This window comes from Tachysurus fulvidraco, chromosome 13, assembly GCF_022655615.1.
Source record: "Tachysurus fulvidraco isolate hzauxx_2018 chromosome 13, HZAU_PFXX_2.0, whole genome shotgun sequence".
NCBI lineage: Eukaryota > Metazoa > Chordata > Actinopteri > Siluriformes > Bagridae > Tachysurus > Tachysurus fulvidraco.
In genome coordinates, this window is record NC_062530.1 from 12,567,742 (window position 1) to 12,579,826 (window position 12,085).

Sequence of the window (12,085 nt, forward strand, 5' to 3'; positions counted from 1 at the left end):
ACCTCTGGGTGGTCCCCATCCACGCTGTTGGGGTGCATACTGAGGATTCATGGGATAACTCATTGGGTGTTGCATTGGGTATTGCATCATGGTTGGAGGCAGTGGCTGTGACTGAGTCACCATCACTTGTGGTACTCCTCCAATTGGAGGTGGCGCGGCTTCAGCAGCGGTCGGAGCCACCATGACTGCCGCCTGTTTTGGGGCATAGACTTTATCTTCCTTCTTTTTCTTTTCATGGCTTTCTTGTTTATTTCTTGCTAGTTCTCCCAGCTGCGCCTTGTGCAATTGTACTACTAAATCTTCTGCAGCCTTTTTCTCCTCCTTCTTCCTTTTTCTGTGTAACTCTGTATAGTGTATTACATTCGCTTCAAAGGTGGCCCATGGCATGGTGTTTAGACCCACCACTGTTTCCAGTTGGTCTTGGACTTCCTCAGGGAGTGCCCTTTTTAACATGAGTTTAAACAGTGTCTCACTTGCGGGTGTCTCATCCCATGCTGCTCCCATCTCCTCTCTCCAGGACTCCTGGAGTTTCAGTATAAATTCGGCCACCCCTTCTCCATCTTCCAGCTTTATTTTTTCCACTTTTCCTGGGTCTGCCTTGGTTGGGTAGGCCGTCCTTAACTGATCCCACAGGTCATTCCTGTATGGGCCGAAGGTTATTCCATCTCCCCTTGGATCATCTGCCTCTCTTCCTAATCCAGCAAGGTGGAATATTTCCATCATTTTTGCTTTTCCTATGGTTTGGCATAGGATTGCCTTCAAATCTCCCAGAGCCAAACTTTGTCCAGTTGTTTGTTCCTCAAACTTTGTGATCCACCTTTGTGCTCCTTCGCACACACTTGGCAGTCTTTTTACCAATCCAGTCACATCCATAAATGTCCATGGCACATAATGCATTTGCTTTCCTTTAACTATCAGGGGGAGCTGTGTTGCTCTTGGTGCTTCTGTCTCCTCCTCTTCTTCACTGGAACTCTCACTTTCGGGGGTCACCTGCTGCGTCTCCCCACCTCTCCCTCTTCCCGTCTGGGATCGGGTCTGCATGTGTCTGTTTCTTTGGATGTCGCCCCATTTTTGTTTGTCTAACTTCTTCCGTGTCTTTCTTGTTCTTTGGAGAATTTTAAATTGTTTCTCCGCTCGTTTCTGTTCCTCCTCCAAGTATTTATATTCCAATTCCAATTCCTCCACTTTCATTTCTAGTCGTGATGCTTGACCTCGTAACTCCTCCATCGTCACATCTGTTTTTTGGCTTCGTTCCAGAGCTTCCCTTATTGCTCTTTCCTGCTCTTCGTTCTGCCACACGCCTTCTGTTTCCAGGGGGGTCAGCTGCACTTCTCCCTGCAGTCTCACTCTTACTCCTCTTATATCGTGCGGGGGCTCCACATTCACTGGGGCCGCCCTTGAGCTTATGTCGTCATCACTCACCATTTCCATTGGGGTGAGGGACTTTTGGTTACTCCGTCTTTTTATTCCCTCGCCGGGCATCTCTGTACCTTCCATCAGCTGTGGATGCCGTTGCCGCCCCTCCTCTGTCTTTCCACTGGGTGATAAATTCCCATCTGCCTTGGTCTGCTGTTTCTTTTCTTGCTCCTCCTGGACCGCTATGAGGGTCCTTTTTGTTGCACAGTCGTTTGGTTTGCTTAGGGACCCCTGGGCTTCGCTTAGGCTCTTATGATGTTCCACCTGCCCGGTCTTTATTAATCCTCTCCTTCCCGACTGGCAGACATCTTCCATTTGTGGCTCCATATGTTCCCCTGCCCAATGTGCTGTTGGTGTGCTGTGTCTTTTTAAACCTGGCGGGTGTGTGTATTCAGTCAACCACTCCATATTACGCTCCTCTGCTTGTTGCCTCGATAAGTGGGAGTCCCCTTCCTCCCATCGGGCATTAGCTTTCTCCACCTCCCTGTCCCAGTACAGGCGTCGGTATTCATCATCTTCCAGCGCTTCCTCTCTTCCTCCTGTAGCCCCTTCTGGGCATTCTGGGTATTTTCCTTCTTCTCCTCTTATACCGCCCTTTACCATGGGAGGGCAGCCTTCTTGCTCTTTTTCTACTGCTGTCGGCCGGATGACTCCTCTGACTTGCCCTCCTATGATCTCCAGTTCTATTTCTTGTGTTTCACTCGCCTTCCCCGTATTTATTACGGGATATATGCCATGATGGTTGGGCTTATATTGTTGATTGTAAGGTGGGGGCTGTAGCTGTTCCCCCCATTCATCTGATGGTGGGGCTGTAGCCTTCTCTTTTCCCTGTTCTTTGCTTGGTTCCGCTTTTAGCTTCTCTTCCCTTCTTCTCTTTCCTTCCTCTTCAAACCACTCCACTATCTCCCATTTCTTCATAGTTTTCTCGATACTCTCTTTTTTTGCTTCCCCCCAACATTCTATCCTTTCCTTCATCTTCTTACATTTCCCTTCATCGAATGTTCCACCTTCGGGCCACTGCAATTCTCCCCTTGTCCGGTCTTGCCATTTTTTCATGTACTTCTTAATTTCTTTTTCAGCCTTCTTGTGCTTTATTATTATAATTGTAGCTGGAGTTATTAAGTTCTTCCCTCTGTCCATCATGCACTCCGGTCTCACCATTGTGGCTCTATCACGTGGTTCTGTAACTATTGTAGTTGGACGTTTTTATTCTTTTTCTGGTAATCGGGGTTGCTGGGGGATTCTAGTCTGGCTCTCAAAAAACAAAGCAGATAAAAAATCAGAGTATAAGTCCAATAAGTATAACTCTATGAAATTCAAATAAAACTGAAAATTAAACTTGATTAAAATCAACCAACTACACATTCATATAATTGTATATTCAACCAAGCATTAACCTATTCAAATAGTTAACTCACTAATAAATCAAACAAGATCAAATAAACCCTCCATCGATCAATCAATCAATCAAACCAGTTTAACCACTTAGATAAATAATCAAATCAAACTGTTGAGTTGAGTTGTAAACGTTGTTACATTGTCAAAACAGGAGAAAGAAAAACAAAAAACTAACAAATAAAAGTGAACAGAATAAACCATTTAAATTTAAATTGTTGTTAACTTGTCGGTAATCTTGGGTCTCATCTAACGACCCACTTATAACATAATGTATACACAGTTAGATAATGCTCCAAGTTTTCAGCTTCTAAAACCTCTAACACTCAGAAGAGAGAGAGAGAGAGAGAGAAAACAACAATCTCATTGGAACCAAAACAACCTCTCTGTGTGTGCTACAAATGTCAGGGTGATCCTAGGCCTCACTGGCACAAAGTTACAGAAGCTAAAATGCTTTCTGTAAAAAAAAACCCAAAAAACAAAAACACTACATTAGGCCATTAGGTTATTAATGTAATTATAAATCATATTGGAGTTTATGTCAGTCCCGGTATGAATTAAAACCACTATGTATCTATGTATGTATGAATGACTATGCATATGTGTGGACCCAGGAACACTAGCTGATTGTATAGATTTTCAGCTTATGGAATCCATATAACCAAACAACAACAAAAATAAAACAAAGGTTAATAATAAAACAAATACAAAAAATAAAGATAAAACAAAATGACCTACACCTGGTTTAACACTACTAACCTTAAAACTTTCCCCCAACACAAAATTTAATTTTCTATGAAGTCAACACAAATGGCCCTAGACTTGTCTAAATTCTTTAACAAAATTAAAATGATTTATTATATGAATGTTTTCCCATTCAGCATTAGTATCTGCTCACGAAAAGAGAAAAGACTCAGAAAAGCTGTTCTGTGTGTTCAGCTTTGGAATGTAAGTCATAACAATCAATCTTGTTTTCACAGTGTTCTTCAGTAGCGGGCACACCTGGCCCCTTGCCAGATGGCCCTTATCGCTCCTCGTTAAAATCGTCTCCTTATTGGCTAAATTTTATTATTGGGGACGTCAGAGTCTCGCTCTTTGTTACTGGCTGGCCCAACTGCCAACCAAATACCGGTTACCGGGTATTGGCTTCTAAGCTTGTCTATCTCTGCTCTATGAGGCACTATTGGCTCATGTAAAGCTGGACTACAAACATGACACCGAATTTGTAGTTCATCACTAGGAAGCGAGAGTCGGAAAAAATGGACGGGAGCAAACTCCGTGCACAGTCCTCGAGAAAAAGAAGAAGAAGAAAAAAAAAAAAATCACCGCAAAGCGAGCACAGCAATTCGGATTAAAATGCTACTTGTTGGACCTTGGGGGTATGTGGAAAACATTTATTGAAAACTAAACTATGACGTGAAGTGAATCAGATGAATCAGGTGAATCCCATCCTCACTTAGTGTGTCTGTCTTATACAGTTCTCTGTTATAATGGACTGCTTGTGTAACTTAAATAAATGTTATGTTCTGCTTGTGCGACTTAGGCCTCTAGGTTGCAACTCATTTTATAAGATCTTATAAGTGCCATAAAACACTTCACAATTGCTTGTTTATACTTTATCACACATCAAACTGAATCGTCATTCAGTTTGACAATACACAAATACACACGTGCACATAAACACATGAACAATTCATACACAATACACACCGTACACGTATCATTTATTATATACTTATATGGCGTACACTTATAATATTTTATATATGGCGTACACTTATTTATATACTTATGACCGTATATTTATGACTGTGTACTTATGTGCCATTTATGACTGTGTACTTATGTGCCGTATATTTATGATGATAACGTGCACGTATATAAACACTTATAACACTTATAAATACGGGGTACTTTACCGTACCCCAGGGGGCCCCCACCAGCCCTACCCTATCTAGGGCCAACGCGTTTTCTCCACCTGCCCGTTCAGTCCCGGCTGTGAGTTATATACACACCGGCGGTACGCCACAGGAATTTTCAATCCTTAATACCACAAATATAAATAAGTAAAAATGTATACACCAGAATTCACTCATGAGTTTTTTCTGTCACACACACACACACCCCTCACTCTGTCTCTCGCTCGCTCTTTCCGTGTGTGTGTCTCTCACGACAGAATGCACCCATGAGATTTTTGTTCTGCCACACACACACACCTCTCCCTCTTTCTCCGTGTGCGTGTCTCTCACGACAGAACTCACTCATGAGATTATGCCTGTCACACACTCACACCTCTCTCACTGTCTAAGTGTGTGTGTGCCTCTCACAACAGAATCCGCCCATGAGATTTTACCCTGCCACTCACACAGTCACAAATCAAAACAAAAAACAACTTTATCTATTGCCCTTCTCATCCAGTTATTATACTGATTATACTGTATTTCACCCTTAAGAGTTCTTGACTTCAAGGGCAGCTGTCCGCCTCCCAGGGCCACCCCTCCCTTTTCAGGCCACAGATTCACTACACACAGACTTCGAATATAACAGGCGTCTGCTTACCTTATTATTATGGCCGGCCTCTGTGACCCTTCAGAGAGAGTGGTCCTGGTCCCGGACACAGGTCAAGCTAGCCCCTTTGAAGTCCCATCTGGGGTGCCATTAGATATGTCGGAACTCAGAGCCGGTCTCCAAGTCGACACATCACAGGGTGTCCTCTTCTCTTAGGCTTTTAGTTAAATTTCACTGTTAACTCTATAATTACTACAAAAGAAACTGAGAAAACTCCTCAGGCCTGGATGAGAATGAGCAAACTTCTTTATTGTGGTCAATCAGCCAACAAATTGTAGTTGCCAAATTCAAAGTATCAAATTATCAAATTGCCAAATTTAATAGTAACAAATTATTGCCAAATTAAAAGTAACAAATTACCAAATTCAAAGTAACAAATTAAAACCCATAAGGGCATGTCATGCCAAATCAATCAAGAAAGAAACAAAAACTCTCGCGACGTCCTTGCGAAAATAAAAACAACCCCCAACTGGCCCGCTCGCCCCGGATATATATATATCCTAACACTCCTCGCCCCCGCTTCGTTTCCCACTATTTTTTTGGAGTCCCAGGTGCCATATCACCTGTTTTTATCGGCATTACCCACTATGTTCTCTAAACACCCGGACCCAATTTCCCCTGATTTCCCATTACCTTTCACCCATATGCCCATTTATGGATTTTCCTTCCCTTATTTCGCATAACTTTAGACTAAACACCTGGGCCTTCTTCAGTCTGCACAACATGTTTATGAGCACCAAATGCCCATTTATGGATTTTCCTTCCTTTAGTTCTCAGGGCCTAGGACTGTGGCCCCCTGTTTTTTTCCATTCTACCTAACATGTTTTTGCTATGGGCCAAGGTCTGAGACCCATGGTCTTCTTCATTTTCCATAACAATTCATGAGCTACGGTCTGGGAACAATGGTCTTTTCCATTCTGCCTAACATGTTATCGCTATGGGCCAAGGTCTGAGAACCACTGTCTTTCCCATTTTTCATAACAAGTTTACATTTGTTATTACAAATGTGCACAAAAAGGGGCTCCATTCCCTCGTCAAAGTTACATTTGCCATTTGCTTCTGAGTCTTTTACGACAGACATCTGCCCTGAGGAGTGAACCTGCATTCAACTAAAATGAGTAAGTTTCCCTTTTGCTATCTTCTCCTGTATATGATGTTTTCTGATTATATTCACTCTATGAGTCTATTTTATGTCACATGATATTATGTAAAAAGGCTCTTACCTATTCGTCATTCTATAACATTACTATTGTTAAGCTATTGCTGCTGTAATATTGCTTGTGTACAAGTGGAGTTCTTTAACTTCTCAAGCCTGTTAATTGTTTATGATCTCAGCCTGTCTTTTTATCCCCTGGCTGGGCTTGCTAACATATACATATCTCAAGCTTCATTTCCTCTATCTCTACTAAGTCAGTTACTCTTTTCTCTCCTTAGATCCTTCACCTCCAGGTCGGTCAATTCAGCCTGGCTACACCCGCCGGGACCCTCGTCCTTCTCCCTATCCAAGACCTGCGCCTGCTGACCCCATGGCCGGCTATCGCCGCTTCCAACTGCGTCATATCATCTCTGAGCTCACTACGCTTCTGGAACAGCTCATTTCTCCTGAACTGCCTGCGCATGCTTATCTGCCATCCCCTATTATGAGAAATCCTCCTGTTCTCATGTCCTCCTCTCAAACCACTCTGGTAAACCTCGTGGACAGGGGATCTCAAACTGATGGCTGTCCTCATGCTCACCCTTGCACCCGTGAGCCTGGAACTCCCGGCTCCCCCCCTCCTTATGCCTATGTTCGTCCCCTCTCTCCCACCTTTCCATCTTCTCCCTCTTATTCTAACCCTGCGTCTCCAGATTACACTCCTGAATCTCCAGATTACACTCCTGGATCTCCAGATTACACTCCTGGATCTCCAGATTACACTCCTACTACTCCCCTTTACTAAGGCCTAATAAAAACACCTTAATAATAATAATAAATCACCTTCTATCCACCCTCTGACTCAAGTGTGGTTATTTGGTTATTTTATTCTCTAGTTATATATTACCTTAAGATTATTACAACATCTGGGGTTTGTCCCCATGTGTCTTATGACTCCAATCATAATCGCCTTAAGGCATGTCTCTCTGTTTTTTACTGCTGGGTTCTGGGATTTTTCACAACACCACCCTGCCAAACCTAGAAAACGTTGCAAATCTGGGAGTGATGAGGAACAGGAAATTCACGGACTGCTGAAACTTTGGCCGGATCAGTCTTTACTCCTTCACCTGAGATCACATGACCTAAAAATGTTAGTGACCTCTGGAAAAAATTGCACTTCTTCAAATTCAATGTCAACCCTGCAATAGAAAGGCAGCTAAAAACTTGGAGGAGGTGGTGTCGGTGTTTTTCCTCATTCTCAGAGTAGATCACCACATCGTCTATATAAATCAGGCAGCATTTTCCTCTTAGTTCCCTGAGCACATGCTCCATCAATCTCTGGAACAATGCGGCAGCATTTTTAAGGCCAAACGGTAAACGTAAGAATTCAAATAATCCTGCAGAGGTAACAAAAGCTGTCTTCTGTATACTGTCTTCTTCCATCTCCATTTGCCAGTAGCCAGTAGCCAGTCTTAAGGTCAAGAGTACTAAACACTGAGGCACCATGTAAAGATTCCAAGATGTCTTGTATCTGTGGCATTGGGTAGGCATCTAGGTGAGTTTTTGTGTTTAGCCCTCGATAGTCAATACATAATCTTGATCCTCCATCCTTTTTTGGTACCATCACTACAGGGGAAGCCCATGGGGAAATAGAAGGCCATATAATTTTCTTATCCAATAACTCTTGGATTTCTTTGTCAACAAATTGTTGCTTTTATCTTGACAGTCTATATGGTCTTTTTCTCATAGGGACCTCGTCTGTGGTAATAATGCGATGTTTAACTATACTCGTTCGACCAATTTCATTTGTGCAAACTGTAGGCCAGTTAAGCATCAACTCCTCTAACAAACTCTTATTCTGTTGGTTGGTGTTGGTTTTTATTACCAAATCACGTATAGATTGTTGAGTGTCTTCTGAAACCCCAGGCAAGGGTATAGCAAGATAGAAGTGTAGGCTTGCACAGGATTCAGGTATCATCAAAGGAAAAGTTACCTCTTCATCACCACCCTCTTCTAACCTTGTTAAGCAATATTGGGATCTTCTAAAGTCAAGAACAATCCCAGAAGACCATAGAAAATCCATTCCAAGGATAAGAGGTACAGTCAAGTTAGTATCACGCATTATATGTGACATCCATTTTCTTTTCTTGTAATTCACACTCCCATACCACCTTGCCAATGACCTCCTGTCTATGACCATTGGCTAACAAAAATGACTGACCATTGCTGGTTTTACAAGGTTCTTGCCCTCGTAACTGTTTCCAGAAGGCTTCTTTAATAAGAGATAATGTGCTACCTGTGTCAACCATTGCTTGAAAGAATCTGCCCCGGAGAATAATAGGGAGAGTAACCATTTCTGGTTGATCAACTCTCTTTACAGGCTGCATTACCCGAGTGTTAGGAAAGACTGCAAGAAGACTTCTTTGAACTGCTGCCAAGATTTTACATTCTTCTTTTCAGCCAGCCACCAATCTTTAGCGGTACCTTTCAGCACAGAGGTAAGGGAAGTAAGAATCTCATAATCACAGAGAGGGCGTAGAGCGAAATATTCTTCACACCTCTCTAAGAAAATAACAGGATCTTCTTCACCATTACTAAAGCTTGGGAACTCCAGTTTCACTGGTGGAGGCAGAGGCAAGCTGGACATACCTTCTAAACATTGCGTAGGATCATTAGAAACACTGTATGTTTGCCTATCAGCTACATATCTTGGAGCAGGCGTTGAATATTTTGTGTGATGCTGTATGGGGGTAGGCATTACAGAAGCAAGAGATTTCAATTTATGCTCAACTTGGACGTCTCGCCTTTTTAAGCAATCCGTAATTGTTTTGCCCAAATCCTGCAGTTCAAGCTCTGTTTTCTTTTGAATTCTTTCACTTTCTCTTTCAGACCGATAATTCATCCTTTCTTCAATAGTCATACACTGGGTTTTCAATTCAGCCATGGTAACACATTCATTGCCTTTCTGAATCTATTCCTCAAAACGACTCTCCAGTTTGTTAACTCTGTCATTTAGCTGTTCTAATATTGTAAAAAAAAAAAAAAAAAAAAAGGTATTTGGACTTCTTGTTCTTTAACAAGTACAGGAGGCAAAGTTGTACTATCCTGTTGCTCAGGTCCTTGCTCAACCTCAATCCTCTCATTTTCTTCTTCAGATTCAACATAGAGCTCACTAAAGGTATTAATTAGTTCTTTTATAGGTTCTCGTCTACTCAGAAAAGCTTCAGAGGTAAAGTCAAGTTTGGGACCTTGCTCTTCCTCGTCACTATTCTCTTGGCTTGCCATCTTTAGTCAGTGGTCCAAACAATCTCTCATACACAAATGTGTCCCTGTTCGGGCGCCATTATATAACCTCTCTGATCAAACTTAACTCAAAGCTAGCTATATATCTGAATTGGGGGGGGTTCACATAAGTGATGATCCAGACCACTCATTAAAATAAGGCAGCCAGAAAACGATCTCTTTGCTTAGAGTTATTTATATGAACTCTCATTTACTTTACCCTCATTGCATCGGGTGGCAGCCATTTTCTTTTCCTTGTCTATCCCCTTATAAACATTCAACGTCAAGGTTGCCCCCTAGAGGTAAGGAATAGAACTAGTAACAGGCCAGACCTGTTACAGCATTTCACACTTCTGTACCTCCATCCTGAGGGTAGAAGTGTGAACAGTCCATGCTGGGGGTGGAAGGAGTCGTTGAGAATGGAAGCAGCTCTCCTGTGGACTCTGTGGTGGTAGATGCTCTGCAGAGAGGGCACTGGAGTCCTGGTGATCTTCTGGGCAGTCTTCACCACTCTCCACAGGCGTTTGCAATCCATGACAGTAGTGCTGCAGTACCACACAGTGATGCAGTTGGTCAGGACACTCTCGACACAGCTGTAGAAGTTGCTGAGGATCTTAGGCGACATGCCAAACTTCCTCAGCCTCCTCAGAAAATACAGCCGCTGTTGGGCCTTCTTGATGTGAGGTGTTCAAAGTGAGGTCCTCACTGATGTGGAAACCCAGGTATTTAAAGTTGCTCACCCTCTCCACTTCAAGCTCCCGGATGAACAGTGGCTGATGCGTTCTCCTCTCCTTTCTCATGTCCACTATCATTTCCTTCGTCTTGTCCATGTTGAGTGTGAGTTTGTGGCCTCCACACCATGACACCAGACTGGCCACCTCCCTCCTGTAGGCTGCCTCGTCACCGCCAGTGATGCGTCCTATCACCGCAATGTCGTCCATGAAATTCAGGATGATGTTGTCCTTGTGGGAGGCGACACAGTCGTAGGTGAACAGGGTGTAGAGTATGGGGCTGAGTACTCAACCCTGTGGAGTGCCAATGTTTATGATGATACTGGCTAAAGTCCTATTACCAATCCTGACAAACTGAGGCCTGCCAGTCAGGAAGTCTAGGAGCCAGTCACAGAGGGTGGGGTGCAGACCAAGTGTGGACAGTTTGTGGGGTATCACCATGTTGAAGGTGGAGCTGTAGTCAATGAAGAGTGTCCTTAGGTATGAGTCCTTATTTTCTAGAGGATCTCCGCTCCAACTCTGCCACGGCCTGCACCCCAGCAGAGTTGGAGCGGAGATCCTCTCGGACCACATCTCCAGGGCGCTGAACACCTTCTGACTGGTAAACTACTCTTTAAATTTAAATCTTAATAGCCATCCTCCACCTCAGCACATTGACACAGAAAATGCACACATAGCTCACCCTATAGAAACTGTGTCTGTTCCCCGAGCAGTGAGATCCAAAAGTAAACACATGAGAAGTCCTCGAAATAATCTTACTGTAATTAGACCAGAAAAATGCCAAAGAAACAAACAAAAACAGTTCTTAAAGTTTGGACTTCTGAACATTAGATCTCTTGCACCCAAAGCACTTATTGTAAATGAAATGATCTTAGATAATAGCCTTACTGCACTCTGCCTCACCGAAACGTGGATTAAACCAAATGAATACATCAGTCTAAACGAGTCTACACCATCAGGATATATCTATAAGCACGAGCCTCGTCTGACTGGTCGTGGAGGTGGTGTCGCCACTATCCTTAGTGATTACCTCACTGTTACCCAGAGAACACAGCATAGATTTAGTTCTTTTGAAGTGCTCGTCCTTAATGTTACACTATCGCACGTGCACACGAAGAAATCCCTTATGTCTCTTGCTCTAGCGACCGTGTACAGACCCCCAGGGCCCTACACAGTTTTTCTTAGAGAATTCACAGATTTTCTCTCAGACCTATTAGTTAACTTTGACAAAGCATTAATTGTAGGAGACTTTAACATTCATGTTGACGACACAAACGACGCTTTAGGACTCACATTTATGGACTTACTAAACTCACTTGGGCTCAAACAAAACATCACTAGTGCAACTCATCGACGTAACCACACACTAGATTTAATAATATCACACAGAATAGAAGTCACTGATATAGATATCATACCCCAAAGTGATGACATCACAGACCATTACCTTATAATGTACACACTACCTGTAGAACAGACTAACTGTGTCTCACCACGTTATCGACTCGGTAGAACCATTATTTCGACCACCAAAGACAGATTCACAAATAACCTGCCT

The 12,085-nt window shown here is 42.9% G+C and overlaps 2 protein-coding genes across 2 annotated transcripts in view; one reads left to right on the plus strand and one right to left on the minus strand.

Moving 5' to 3' along the window:
- Positions 1-12,085, minus strand: part of reln (reelin) — a 447,239-nt gene that overhangs the window by 160,219 nt on the left and 274,935 nt on the right. The gene's annotated exons all lie outside the window — the stretch shown is intronic.
- On the plus strand, positions 6,272-7,450 carry LOC125146184 (DNA-directed RNA polymerase II subunit RPB1-like). The gene is made up of 2 exons (XM_047822246.1): positions 6,272-6,497; positions 6,814-7,450. Exons 1-2 carry the CDS (start codon positions 6,494-6,496, stop codon positions 7,317-7,319), a joined length of 510 nt encoding a protein of 169 aa, XP_047678202.1. The 5' UTR covers positions 6,272-6,493; the 3' UTR covers positions 7,320-7,450.